The sequence below is a fragment of the Mirounga angustirostris genome, unplaced genomic scaffold (assembly GCF_029215605.1).
Source record: "Mirounga angustirostris isolate CCGP_5_RB_7025 unplaced genomic scaffold, mMirAng1.0.hap1 SCAF_8, whole genome shotgun sequence".
Taxonomy (NCBI): domain Eukaryota; kingdom Metazoa; phylum Chordata; class Mammalia; order Carnivora; family Phocidae; genus Mirounga; species Mirounga angustirostris.
Genome location: NW_026991716.1, coordinates 51,037,416 through 51,052,788, shown reverse-complemented (window position 1 = coordinate 51,052,788; position 15,373 = coordinate 51,037,416). Strand labels below are relative to the sequence as shown.

General features: G+C 37.2%; 1 protein-coding gene across 2 annotated transcripts in view; it reads left to right on the top strand.

The window, feature by feature from the left end:
- COL21A1 (collagen type XXI alpha 1 chain) overlaps window positions 1-15,373 on the top strand; it is a 183,911-nt gene that overhangs the window by 75,560 nt on the left and 92,978 nt on the right. Inside the window, exons 7-10 of one of the 2 annotated variants that reach the window (XM_064597717.1) lie at window positions 1,192-1,269; window positions 3,002-3,010; window positions 3,317-3,400; window positions 10,285-10,347. In XM_064597717.1, coding sequence (XP_064453787.1) covers window positions 1,192-1,269; window positions 3,002-3,010; window positions 3,317-3,400; window positions 10,285-10,347 — 234 coding nt within the window. Of the gene's footprint in view, window positions 1-1,191; window positions 1,270-1,416; window positions 3,401-10,284; window positions 10,348-15,373 lie in introns of those variants that run through there. The other variant, XM_054505414.2, reaches the window with a different exon arrangement.

Here is a 15,373-nt window from a genome sequence, read left to right as displayed (position 1 = left end):
TATCCTTTGTGATAGTATTTATCACATTTAACTGTATTTAACTTAATTATTAATTCCTTTAAGACACTTAAACAAAATGTGATCAGTTTATTAGTGGAATTGTGTGTTTGTGTGTATGAAAATGCAAAGTTAGACTTAATATATAGGAATTCTTTTTTTTTTTTTTAAAGATTTTATTTATTTATTTGAGAGAGAGAATGAGAGAGGGGAGGGTCAGAGGGAGAAGCAGACTCCCTGCCGAGCAGGGAGCCCGACGTGGGACTCGATCCAGGGACTCCAGGATCATGACCTGAGCCGAAGGCAGTCGCTTAACCAACTGAGCCACCCAGGCGCCCAATATATAGGAATTCTTAGAAAACTTTTCCCCTGGGTTCAGGGTAGAAATCTACATTCTTATGAAACATTAATTTCATATTTCCCAGGAGAAGCATAGATTAAATAATAACTTGGAAAAGAGACTGTGATTAGAGCTGTGAGTCGGGAGGTATAAAATTTCTCTGCAGCTGTGAGGTTACGATCAGATTAATGCATTTCAGGATTCTTAAAACTGTTACTTTTTTATATTTTTTAAAAAGTGGAGTATCTGTGTGGGTTGAGAAATGTGTATATAAAAAGATAGCCATTTCTTGGACAATCCCTTATTTGAAAACGTGTACTTTCCCACTCTGTTTCTATTAAGGGAAGACTGTCATATTCAAATTACACCATGCTCTCTATATATTAATGTTACATGTCAGAGTAAATATTTAAATAGCAACAGGTGCTTGGACTACTCATCACACAACACTCCATGCCAGCAACTAAATCTCTGAAACTAAAGATGACTTCTTAAACTCACTCTTTTGTAATCAGAAATGTTGGAGACATTTAGGATAAACACAGAAGGCCTGGGAAAGCTTTTAAGTGTCCTAGGAAATGCTCTCTAGGCTAGCTCTTAATATAGAGATACTAAAAAAGCTCCAGTGGGTTTCCGAAGGAAATTAAAGTTTTGTTTTTGGTGCTAGAGTTTTCCTTATGAATTATGTTGCATCACATCTTTAAACTGTATGTTAGGTATTTAAATTTCACATTACTATTTTTTAGCTAGGTGCTGTGATTTAAGCCTTCCATGACTGCTCATGTAGTTGGGTCGCTCTTACGAAGCAATTAGCTTGGGCCTCAATTTTAACCTGATGGGGTTTATGTTCCTAGTTTGATGTCCAGAAGTTGCGAATCTACTGTGACCCAGAACAGAACAACCGAGAGACAGCATGCGAGATTCCTGGATTTGTGAGTAGGATGGATTCTTTCTCCCAAGTGTTTCCTTCAGTACTTTCAGAGCAATAAATAAAAGATAATATGTGAGGCTTAATTTAATATACAGAGTTAATTTGTTTGTTGTCAGTGCAATTAAAGTTACATTGATTAAAACATACTTTGAGGTTCATAATTGAAATAAAATGATAATTTTATTTCACTGTGCAAGTGTGAATGGAGGAGCACAAGGAAAGGTTTTCTTCACACCTCAGAGTGTGAGGTTTCCGGTACTCAAGTGAAGCAGGACTGGACCTGCTCTAGGAAAGTCTAGGATTCTTTGAATATCTGGAGTATCCAGAGTGTAAAATACATTTCTATGCTTAATTAAATGTGTGGATAGAATACCCCACACAGCACAATTCTAGAGAATAGGAAGTGATTCATTTTCCTGTTCACCAACATATTTTCTCACACCATAATGAATATACAGGTTTCTTTTTGTTGTTGTTACCTAAGGAAGATTTTCTTGTATTTCAAGGATATAGTAACTTTCCATTTATGTAGCTATTTTCATTAATGTGTTAGGAGGAAAAAATGATAAGCTAAAATGTTAGAGTCTGATTATATACGTGTGCTTGTGGTGTGTGTGTGTGTGTGTGTGTGTGTAATCCTTTTCCCCTTGGGCAAAAAAAAAATATATTTTTGTAATGCAAATAAGATAGGACGTTTTAAACTTTTTATAGTGTGGATTCCCAGTGACCTTTGAGCTCATGTGATAGTTCTTTTAGTTTGTAAAGTCATACTACCATCATCTTTTTTTCCTATCAAATGGAATAACCTACAAATCCATATGTTCTGAAAACTTGAGGACATAGGGCAGTACGTTTAAATGCTCTATAATAATATCAACCATGGAACCTTTTAGAAATGATTCATTCTTGGTGTTTTAGAGAGGTAATTGTTTAAACACTATAATTTTTATTTTAGATACTTATAACTTGAAATACAGACCTCTAATCTCTCCTAAAAGTATTAATATGTGATTACATTCTGAGAGTCCATTTTATATACTTTATTTATTGATATTTCTGCATTGATGTTATGACCATTACCCTCCCACATCATAAAAGCACAAGAATAGATAGTAGATTTTGAGTTCTCACAGTCACTTTTTTTGTGTTTTTATGTCTCCTTCCTTACTTTCAGGTGTGACTTCATGTAGCATACCTTTTGCATCTTTATTCCCACTTTCTCATTTTCTGATTTAATTTTTATTGTCTGGAAAAATTATTAACCTTTTTAAAATCGTGTATTATTCAGTAAGAAGCAAATTGTTTAGTGAGGAGGTCTCCTAAAGTTAAATGCAGAAAATTTAATGCATGGAATTTGTGACTTTCTTAGATGTGTTTTGGCTTTTTCCTCTGGTTTTTATATGACTTCCAGAAAGTTCAAAAGAGCATATAAATCTCACCCTGGAGTATTTTTGCTCCTGCGTGACCATTACACCAAGCAGCTTTGGCATTTCCATTTTCTCGTTCTGCTCTTCATTGTTGTTCATGTCCTTACTTTATTCTACTGTAAATGTCATCATAACGTGTGTTAATGTCATTTTTTTAGGACAGTGGCACGTACATGTTTTAGTTCTTGCTGGTTTTGATACTTCATGTATCTAGAACCTGGACAATAAAATATCTATAAATTAGGAAGATAATTTAGAAATTTAAAAGTGTCCTTTAAAACACATTCATTGTTGTTTTTCTTTCAGAATGGTGAGGTAGGCCTGGAAACTATTATTCTCCTTAAGGTAATATTTGTATTGTGGGACTGTTTAGCTTCCTTCCATCAACTGTAAGTACATTAGACCAATAGAACTCATTTTTATGTAGTTTGAGTGCATTTAGTTTTCATAGTTTGTGATTCAGAATTTCTTAATGGATTGTGCTAAACAAAATTGGAAAGCAGATGTAAGATATCTTTACAGTTTCATAAAGACATTCAGACACCTACACATACTTATGTACATATAGATATACATGTGTCTTTCCATGTTTGTTGTTGATTGCCGTTTTTGTCTCTCTAGTGCCTCAATGGTCCCAGTGATGTAGGTTCAACTCCAGCTCCCTGTGTTTGTCCTCCAGGAAAACCAGGACTGCAAGGCCCCAAAGTGAGTAATACCTAACTTTTTTTTTTTTTTTGGTTAAAACACACAAACAGCCGAGCAAATGCACAAAATTCCTAGTCACCACTGATGCTATTGTGAAATTTCTACGTAATGCCTTAGAACAGTCTAAAACCTTAGTTTTAGTGATTTTTTTTAAAAAAGTGTATTCCAATCTATACTTGCGTTTGAACCTAGAACTGATACCCTTGGCCCAGAGTAAAGTGAGGGAGGGGAGTGCTTTTAATTTATTTGCTGGTTTGTCTTTTTTTCCCAAACACTGCTGCCAAATTCCCAAAATGATACCTCCTTACAACCTCATAAAAAAATGAAGAAATGGCATTTGTTGAGATATGTTTCTAAATCCTTAGTTTGTCAAAATGATTTTCAGATAGAAAAATAAAGTAGAAATATTAAAGTTGATTTCAGTGTTATGTTTGGTGTCTAATTCTAAAAATAGAGGCATATATATCAATTTTACTTAATCATGTAATAATTACTTTTAGGGAGTATGTTCTGTTAGTCATGTTCATATATGCACATGTTCCACTTGTATCTATTAATTTATGTGTATAGAGTTTGTGTATATAAACATTTACATAATTGTGTATACATTTTTATATGATTGGAGCCATGATGTACATGCCATTTTATAACTAGTTACTTTTTGTATAACTAAATAGTCTGAATATGTTTCTATGCTATTAAGTATGAATGACTGTTTTTAAGTTGATACTTCCTGTGGGATCACTTAGACCCAGTTTGATACTGAGATATTAAGTGGTTTGTCTACTATACATAAATCTTGCTCATCTTTTTTTTTTAGGATTTATTTATTTATTTTAGAGCTTGAATAAGTGGGGGGGGGGTGGCTGAAAGAGAGTGAGAATCTTAAGCAGGCTCCTTGCCAAGTACTCAGCCTGACAGGGGGCTTGATCTCATGACCCTGAGATCATGACCTGAGCCAAAATCAAGAGTTGTTCACTTAACTGACTGAGCCACCCAGGCGCCCCTAAATCTTATTCATTTAATATTTTAAAATATCACTCAGATAAAAATAATGTCTAACTTGGAAGCAGATATGACTCTCTAGCCAAAAAGATTGTTTTATGTATTGATCATTTATTGCTTGAGATGCCGAAGCAATAATTACTAATTTTTGTTAAATATGAATTGTAATGTTCATTTAGATGGAATTTCCCTAGTGTTTCAGTCACCATGACTGAAAAATTTAGCTTTTAAACTGCTCATCTAAGGTAATTTGTTTCCTCCCATCTTTCATGCATGTTTCTCCCATCCATTTTTTTTATTTAAATTCAATTAGCCAACATATAGTACATCAGTAGTTGCTGATGTAGCATTCAATGATTCATCAGTTGCATATAACATGCTCATCACATTTTTATGTGATAGCTCATGACCTACTTCAGGACTCGCATTAAAATCAATAAAAGAAATGTAATTTAAGAAATAATATATATTCATTATTTCATTCAAAGTAAATCTATTTGGCTGGGAATTTGAAATCAGTATATTAAAATCAATTTACTATTATAAACTATTTTTAGATTGCATTTAGGTAAGTTAATCCAGGTGTTCTTTGTTCTCTAGTGAAAGCAACTGCATGTTATTTAGGGTGCCTTGACATAAAGAAGAAATGCCTATAGGATACTCTTGGGAGAATACACCTTGTAAGACAACTTGGTGTGATCTACCAGCAGACTTCTTTTTAAAAAGTATATATTTATATACACATATATCTACACACATCTATACACACACACACACACATATAGTTTATTCCACTTGGAATATTATGCATAAAAATGATTTGATCTGTAAGAGATATAATATGGAAATCAGGTGCACATAATGTCTGACCTCTCAAAGCCCCGCATGCTTTTCTGACTCCCGGGGAGGTTCAGGCCACCCCCAGGATCTCTAAAAGACTGTTCACTTTTGGGGAGGCATCAGATATATCTGATGTTTTCTGAATTTTTACTAGTGGTCTATTAGGTGTCTTGAAGTGACATCAATTTTTATTCATGTATGTTCCTACAGCAGATTCTTAGCACGGCCTTTGTCTTCTCTGGTCAAGCCTCTGATATCGAGTATTTCCAAGTTTCATGTGTTCCTCATTTTCATTTTCATTTTTTTTCTTAGTCATAATCTCATGCTATTGCCACCTACTACTTTAAGTGAAATTGCAGTTTTCCACCAATCTTTAAATTGGCGTGCCGTCTTGATCTGCTTTCCATTTTCTTCAGAAAATCTGGCTGGAGGACAGGAACACACACACACACACTCTCTCTCTCTCTCTCTCTCTCTCTCTTCCATCCCTTTAGGGCTCTTTCCCCTGGAAGTGGTTCTTTACCCACATCAGGGACCTGTATGTGAAAAACAGAATCCCTAGCAACACTCTGAGTTGTATTTTCTTTAGAGAATTTCTGGCTTGGGGAATTAACAGGGTTTTAATTAGATTAGCAGAACTGGAACTAAAATAGATGAAGACATTTTCCTATAGATCCAGCTGAAACTTATTGGCCATTTTTGTTAGATGCTCTCTGGAAAGTTTTACAGATGTCCACCAAACAAAATTACCTGTGAAGAACAGATCTCGTCTTCCTGTTAACCAGAAATAGAGTTCTGGGAGCTGAGAGTTGAGTCCTCAGACTGAAACAGGAGAAATTGCTGTGTGGATAGGTGGGTCAGTGCTTATTTAAAGATAAACTCATCTGTTTAAAATTCTTTGAGTTTCCAAAAGATATGACAACCCTATTGGAAAGACAGGTCAAAATAACTATGGTTTCCTATACCTAGACTTACCATGGCATTATAACTCTACAATAAGCATAGAAATATATATATTACTGGATTATGAGTTCCTTGAAGAATAGCTAATTCATTTTGTATCCCTAATATCAAACATAGGGAGTGATTAAATTAATAAATCTGTTGGAATACTTTATATATGCAGGCAGCTCACAATGAAGTTTAATACAAACTAAATTCTCCTTTGGAATTCCAATATCTAACACAGTGCTTAATGGTAATAATTTTTTATTTAATGAATTATAAAATCATTGATTCACCCCTTTTCCCAGTTAACCGATATGGGATGCCTTGTTGTGATACGAAAGATCCAGGCAATCCCCAATTTACAAACCCCCCTTTCAAAGGACCTTTGCATGTGAATGGCAACTTCTTCCCCCACTTCAGTAGTAGGAACATTTCTGGGGACAAACTCCCCACATTTGATCTAAACTTGATGTTCGATCTATTGTTTCTGAAGTGGAAAGAAGGCGTTTTTTCTTCTTTTTAGGAAGGAACAATTTCTTATGAATCCTTTTCTCTGAAATACCACCCTCTCTATCACTGTATCTCTGTTGATTTCCTTTGTTTCACCCTCCAGATACCACCATTAGAGATTCATTCAGGCTATCAAAGTATCCTCTGTTTAAAATACAAAAGCCTTTGGAAAATTTCAGGGGCCACTGGGCATTCACATTTTTATGTTAATTTTCCCAGACTAAGTGGATTCCTTCTAGCCTGAAAGAGTGGGTGTTTGAGTTTTGAGGGAGGGAAGAGGTTGGTTTAGGAAAAGGGAATAGGTCTTAGGTCAGATACTCCTGCAGAGTCTGGAGGGTAGAATGAAGGCACAAGGAGTTTTGAGAAGAAGGCTTGAACACATGCTATTTGCGCCTTGGTGAAGAGTTCCAAAGACATTTGTTTTAGATGAGCAACGGAAAATAGTATCTTGCTTTTGCAAGCACAATTGTTTCTTACTTTGATTATTCATATTTACACTACTTGAGAGGCCACATTCAGAGATGTTTCAGCTTCATCCGTGACATTTCCACTCCTGTCAACAACTCAAAAATCCTGTGGCACAAGTTCAATTCAACATATGTAAGTACTGCTTTTCAGCTGAACACATAGTTTTTAAAATTCAAAATGTGCAAATGTTTCAGCTAAATTAGAAGAAAGTGGATTGGGAATTTAGTCACAATTGTACAATAATAGGTCCTATGTCTCATTTAATGTATTTGGAAATTGTTTTCTGTATTAAGTTTGCTAACAGTCCCCAGGTCTGGTTCTAATCAGCATATGCATTTTAATGTGGGCAGGGATAGTAGTGTTTAGGAGCATGGACTCTGGAGCTGAACTGGCTGAGTCCAAGTGTCATCTCCACTACTGCGGTGTGACCTTGAACAAGTGACTTAACCTTCTGGGGCCTCAGTTTGTGTATATAAAAAATGAGAATAATAAAATTGCTTGCTTCATGGGTTTATTATGAGGATTAAGTAATTTAGCATATGTAAATCAAGGTAGAGCATTGACTTTTATTACAGTAATACAATTGAATTTTTATTCTGATTGGTCGTGTCTGTCTGTATTTTCCCAATTTTATGGAAACAACACCAAACCTTCCTCAGTTTTTGCAAATAAATCAATAGGGCAATAGAATAACCGGTAAAACCTACCAGCAATAATAGAACCTGCAAAAGAGATTATTTTCCCTCTTGGGGCTGTTCACCAATGTTATGGTCCTTTTGAAGTCACATTGGATTTATCTTGTGAGTGATTTTTTTTGTTTTTGTTTTTTTTGTTTTGGAAACTTAGTGTTAAAACACAAATTTCATTTCTTCTTTTACCAAAGCTGTATTCCAGCTTCATCACAGTAGATGATAAACCCTCTCAGATCCTTTTGATATACTAGATTTTGCTGATAATAATACTCTGCAAGTAAAGGGGGTCATTAACAGGAAATATGATTTAAAATAAATCAATCCACAAATAGTTATTGAATCCCTACTTGATACGCAGCATTGTCAACCCTCCCCACCCCCTCAAAAAAGGGGGAAAATAAAGACACTGTTCTCAAGAAGTTTCAATCCAAATGATAAATTAAGACTAATCAAGGGAAAACTGAGAAAACTCTGCTTATGAATAAGGGATCAGTGATAGGAGCTGCTATAGCATTTCAATAGAAAAAGACTTCAAGGAAAAAAGAAATAATGGATTCTTAAGTGGAAAAGGAAGAAAAACTTGGGTCAGGAGAAGAAAAGATGGAATTTGTTGAAAGATAGCAAGTGCCTGGGTGGCTCAGTCATTAAGCACCTGCCTTTGGCTCAGGTCAGGATCCCAGGGTCCTGGGATCGAGCCCCGCATCGGGCTCCCTGCTCCGTGGGAAGCCTGCTTCTCCCTCTCCCACTCCCCCTGCTTGTGTTCCCTCTCTCGCTGTGTCTCTCTCTGCCAAATAAATAAATAAAATCTTTTAAAAAAAAAGATAGAGTCCAATTTGAACAGGGATAAAGGATGGCAGAGAGGCTAGAGATTAAGGTGGATCCTCTCAAAATAAGAGAAAAACTCCAACTCCCTAGAGAACCAGAATGTTACTCCTTAATGCCCAGCTAACACTGGAAGTCCTTGGGTTAGAACTATAAATTCTGTTTCTTCAGCAAGACAGGACATGTTTCAGCATTATTTTTCTCCCTGGATTTACACTGTTCTTTCTCTATTTCTTTTAAAAATAACATTTCCTTTCTTCTCAGCCCTTCCCCATGCTTTGTCTCTTGGGCAGCTCCTAAGTGAAAAGCCCAACCCCCCTTCATTGGCCACTTAATAGAGTTAACATAGTTCTTTCCATTTTTCCTGTTATGTTTCAGGAACAACTCTCCGTGGCCAGTAGCCTGAAGTAGTATTTCAGATCTTCAAATCTGGCTCTGTGAAAGTACCCTTAGTATTGGTGTTTAGTTAATTTATAATTTTTGGGGTCCTGTGTGAATGAGTTCTTAATGTAAATAATGACTTGACTGAAATCAGCTGCCTTGCCTCTCTGCAGAAGTTTACTGGTACTGATGGCTGAGACTTCATGTTTTTAAGCAAGATGCCCCATGTGGATCTCATGGATTCAGCAATAGATTAATATGATAGTAATTTTGAAGTATTTTTTAGAATTAAATTATACAACACCCTCACCTCACAAAAAATGTTGCTTTCATTGCCTTTTTTCATGGGTGGTGACTATCTGAACGGTCAGTATTGGCCATTGGGCAACATACTAGAGTTTCATAGAATGTGCCTGGGCTAATTGTCGTATTGTATGGTTTAATGTTCTTTGGACATCCTTGGTTTGGGGGGGGGTTTGCAAAGGTCATTTCTTCATTTCTTAGTCCCTGTGTTCAAGGACTATGGGGGTTGGGCAGAGTTGTCTGGCTTGGGCCTCGCTCTCATATAAATACTCAGATTTAAAAATTTTAACATTATGTTAAATAAAGTTATAAATATAGGCAAAGAGACACATCAACTAGAATAAAAGAAATGACTGTCATGCAGCTTTAAACTTGAGTCCTGTGTATAAGATCATATAGCCTGTGGACTTTTTTTTTAAATAAATAATTGCAAATTGAATTATTACATCATAGGTCATTGATATCTGTTGTGTAATGTTGAGAATAGAATTAAGTCTAAATAGAAGAGAATTATGAGAGAAAAATGGCTGGCATTGAGACCATATTTGCTACAACACTTCAGTTCAGAATTCTAAAAATGTATCCTGACATTAATATTGACATTTTACATTGGTGAAGAGTACTTTACTTGTTATACCTGGTGTGCTCACAGAAATAAATCATTGAAAATTTTATATAATAAAAAGACTTTATTTGGTAAAGTGGGCATTTAAAATATGCCATTACTTTTGTAACCCTATTTTGGGATGTCTGTTGTTGTGTTCTTCTTCCTTCTTCCTCCTCCTTTCTTCTTTCTTCTTCTTAAATATACAAAGAGCTACAAATCATGGAATTAGCTTGAACCTTGAAGGGCTCTGACAGCAGCAGTGTGGGTGGTGGTTTTGGACTGAGAATTTTTTTTTTTTTCCTTTCTAGGGTGAACCTGGACAGCCTGGGAACCCTGGCTACCCTGGACAATCTGGTCAAGATGGTAAGCCTGTGAGTACTGAAAGCTTAGTCATCTCCAGTACTGGGATTATGGTGTCAAAGTAGAAATTGCACTGGGCTAAGTTAAACAGGAAAGGGAGACTTAAGACTACTCTAATAGGGAGAGATTGAACTCCACTCACTGAAACAAAGAAATGGAGGGTTCTTGGGTACTGGCGTGAGCTAGTGGAAAAGTACTGGAGGACTTTAGGCTGTTGATCAGTGGGATGGAGCAAATTGAGTTATCCTGAGTTTGGCACATTTTCCTCTGTGATTAGGCCATCTGTCTTTGCTAATTGGCACTCACCAAAGTTAGGGTACTACCATCCCACAGAGACTGGAAGATCTGGGTACTTATCTTTCTGGATGATTGTATTTCAAAGGGACGGCTCCTAGGTCCTTGAGAAAGACATTCCTTGCTAGTTGTAAAACTGACAAGAAGCTTTTAAAAAGGTTTGCCACTCAAAGGGTCAGAGAAAGAATTTATAATTACAAATTTTCTGGAGTGAATGCTCTAAGAAAAGGGAGATCAGGGGCTTAGAATCAGGAAGAAGTCTGTCTGAAGTTTAGTTAAGCAGAAGAGAACATTAAGCCTGGCTTGGTCAATAGAATCAACGTTCTAGTCACTTAATAGTCGAGTTACTCCAAAATTGCATACATCTTTGTTACATTTAAGAAGTTGTCCAGTGAGTATTGATGAATAGCTAGGTTCAGAAATCTTTTATCTTTTCCCTTTTTGTCTATGAAAGTTTTCAAAAAAAATCTTTTTAAAAGAGATATTTCCTAAGGACATATATGCACTGGAATATACTTATAATCTGAAAAAACTAATATCCTCTAAGTTTCAAGAGAACTTTAGGAACATTTTTGAATTAAGGAAACATAAAGCAAATCTACTTGAAGGCATTCTAGGCAAATATTTTCAGGTAGTTCAGCTCTCAACATGTGTATAACAGTAAATAAACATTAGGAATTTGCCTTTAAATGTTAAATAATTGTCACCAAAAAAGTATCTCCTAAGAGTCTTTTTTTTTTTAAGAGGGAAAATGGGGAGGGGCAGAGAAGGAGAGTATCTTAAATAGGCTCCATGCCCAGTGTGGAACCCGACGCAGGGCTTGATCTCACAACCCTGGGATCATGACCTGAGCCGAAATCAAGAGTGGATGCTTAACCGACTGAAGCACCCAGGCGCCCCTAAGGGATTTTCTTTATCATGAGACATTAACCTCTTGCCATGAAAGATGGAAAGGTTTGTATTGTGAGTCAGTAATGTTTAAGGAATGAAGGAACCACAGCCTAATGGTTAAACCATCAGTACCCCAACCATCACTCTACAGGAGCTTGTTAGTCCCTGAGAGAGGTTTGCTGACAAACTTAATACAAAAATACAGCCAACTTTTGAAGAAGTAGTGATGTATTGCAGCCTTTTATGCCAATGTTGTGTGGGAAAAGTGTTAAATATACAGGTGAACCTCTCTAGAGAGAGACTGTCAAAGAAGGGAGTCTGAAGAGGGCACAAGATGGTGACCAAACGAAGCTGTGGAGAGCTGAGGAGCTGCTGGGTGATTGGGGCAACACTGCTCTACAGACCCCCCTGAATACATTCTACATGTGATGGCAATGCTTTTGGGAATTTTGGGATAGGAAGTGACTTGACCTGGATTATGTTTTAGAAAGATACATATAAATATCAGGTGGAGAGTAGAATATGTAGGGCAAGAGTGGAAGCAGGATATTTCACAGTTCTAAGGGAGAAGTAAAAGTGTCTTGGACTAGAGCAATGTGGTGAAAGGGAAGATAAGTGGTCGTATTCTGGATTATTTTTTAATGTAAAGCTGGCCAGGAGTGTGTCAAATTAGATGTGGGGCATGAGAGAGAGAGTCAGGGAAAACTCAGAGGATCTCTGTGTGAACAGCTTACTGAGCTGGACAGCAGTGGGGGAGGATGCCTTGTTGTCTTCTGGGATGCTCCTCGTGTCTCCTAGGATGCTGGAGAGAGGAATCTTGAGTTCAAGAATATATTTGAGAATGAAAATACACAGTTTGGACTCCTTGGCATGTAGATTGACCTATCTAAAGCCACCAGAGTGGATGAGATCATTTAGAGAGTAATCACAGATAAGTGGAGAAGGGAAGGGGGCAATGGACTGAATCTCAGGCTGTCTTCAGAGGAAAAAGAGGATGAGGATGCAGCCAAGGAAATTGGGAAAGAAAGACCAGGTAAAGTAGGAGGAAAACCAGGAGAGGGTTTCATCCAGGAGCCTGGTGAAGAAAGCATTTTGAGAAGGGAGTGCTCAGTTGTGTCATTGTTGCTAAGATGCTGAGAAAAATGAGCTCTATGCCTAGACCACCAGATTTACTATATGGCAGTATTGAGGCCCTTGACAAATGGGGTTTATGGTGGGTGGGTACAAAAGTTGGCTTGAAATGGGTTCAAGAGACGGTGTGAGATAAAGTGATGATTGAATATGGAAGCTTTTTCTAAGGAGTAGAATGAGGATCAGATAAATAGAGCAGTTGCATGGTTAGTTTGTGGGATAAAAGGAGGGTCTTTTAAAAGATGGGAGGTGTTATAACATGGTTTTATGATGATGAAAATGAGCAGAAGGGAAAAAAAATCAATGATTTGGGAGATAAGGGATATTTGCAGGAAGAAAATCCTTAGGTAGGTGGGAAGGTGTTGGTATAGTATGGACAGTTGAACCTTTATGTGGGGTAGAAGGCCAAGCTGATAAGTACAGAAGTGGCCAGGTGGTGATTTGCAGGAAAGAAGATGAAAAATTTATCATCAGATTGCTTCTATTTGAATTGAATGAAACAAATAGGTTCTAAACTAACATCTCCTCTTTGCCTTTATCCTTAACTCTTGTTACCTGCCAACATTTTCCTTGTGGTTCCTTCTATCCCATCCTTTTCTCACTTTAACTTAAAAGTGTCATGTGACTTGGCTGCATTCTCTCACTGCACCTCCTTAGTCCCACTGAAGATACTGCCAGAGACCCTGTGTGAGTTCTCCCCTAATCACTCTGGGTGGGAGGCGTTTTATAAATGTGACCCCTTCTCTGTCTGAAGACCCCTACCTTTCCTGGGACCTACTCTGTCTATTGCTGGCAGCTTTGGTGCTGGTCTCACTCCAAGGCAAACACACGTGACATGCTGCCATGGTAATGATACAGAGCTCCTGGCACCTGGTAATGATACAGAGCTCCACTGACAGCACTACTAAATTATTTAGGCTTTGGTCTTTTTTTAGTGGTGAAAAGCCCTGGGCAGTATATGGAGGTGAGTGGTGAGCAAGCCCTTCACAGGCCATCAGCTCTAGTGTGCTTTTTTTTTTTTAAATATTTTGCCATAAACAAAGTACTGGAAATTAGTTGTAATAAGCCTGATACAATAATCTTGGATATTACTCTGTGACTTTTATTTCAGGTATAATACACTTGTTATCTCATCCTATTCAGTACATGCATATGTTTGTGTGCGTATATGATTTTATGTATTAACATAGGTATAGCTTTGTAGTACCTGATATTGGATGTTAGATGATATTAGGCAATATCTGATGTGAGAGAAAGAACAAAGAGAATAATGTCCACCTCCTAATCTTAAGACCTGTGAATATGTTAGATTAGGAACTTTGCATATATGATGAAATCAAGGATCTTGAGATGCAGAAATTATCCTGCAGAAATTTATCTGAGTGGCCCGGTAAAATCACAAGGATCCTTGTAGGAGGGAGGCAGGAGCATCAGAGTCAGAGGAGGAGATGTAATGACAGAAGCAGAGATCAGGATGAGGTGACCATGAGCCAAGGAATGTCTGCAGCATCCAGAAGCTAGTAAAGGGAAGGAACACATTTTCCCCTAGAACCTTTAGAAGGAATGCTGCCCCGTTGACATCATGAGTTTAGCTCCCTAAGACAATGTTGGATTTCTGACCTCCAAAATATAAGTGTGTGTTGTTTTAAGCCATTATGTGTGGGGTAATTTGTTACAGCAGCAATAAGAAACTGATTCACTAATATAAATCTTATTTACCCAAAGGTATGACTTTTTTTCCTAAGTGTCTCCCTTTCCCTCTTTCCTTCCTCCTAGGAGATAGGAGGTTGGGTGGCCAGGCAGGAAGAGAAAGTGAGTCTGGGAGCCAGAACAGCTGAGGGTCATTAGTATGTGTCCAGGGCCAGTGCACAGCGGGAGTGGGTAGGTGTGGGTGGAGTCTCTGGCTGGCGATTGAAGCCATCTGGACCAAGGAAATTGGATGGAACAATTCGAAGGGAATTCTGCTTTGTTTGGATTTGGTTCTGTGCAATCCCCTTCAATAAGCAGTCTGAATCTCTTTCACATTATAATCAGGCCAAGTCAACTGAAGCTTTAAATAGGAAATTATTCCACTCTGGAGAAATACTAATTTTCGTAAGGAAAATGCCTTCAAACAAAATTAAAGAGCTGTTTTCAAATTCTTCCCCTCCTTTCTCATTTCTTTATCAGTTAAATGATTTCTATCAGCACTGTCTGAGCTTATTACTGTTTTGCTATTCTATCATTATAGAGAGAGGCAGGGGAAATATTTATATTCCTGCTAGATAATTCAGAGACGTACTATTGGGTAAAGGCGTTATATTGTTATGACTTTGATATTTTTAAGAAGGCCATATATGAAAACATATACTTGGACTATTTTATGATTTTTGTAGAAGATTATATTTTTGTAGTGCTTGTTTCTCCCTGTTTTCTGTAATTATTAATTACTCTTCATGAACCAAAGTACTTCACTCAAACCAAAGCCCTAGCGGTTTGCTGGAGAGATCAGGGGTTGTTTTGCCTTAGTTTGTCTCAGTTTCTTTGGGAAATGAGAATATGGTGCCAGATGAGGCCCAGGTTCTCTCCAATGCTAATTTTCTAAGATCCCATTAAAGCCATCATATTTGCTAAGAGAGAAAGGTAAGCTAGATCAAAACTGTCAGATTCTGGAGGTGATTTTCCATATTATTGACCTTGGGTGATTCTGGAAGACTGATACCACACTGCTACCAATAGACA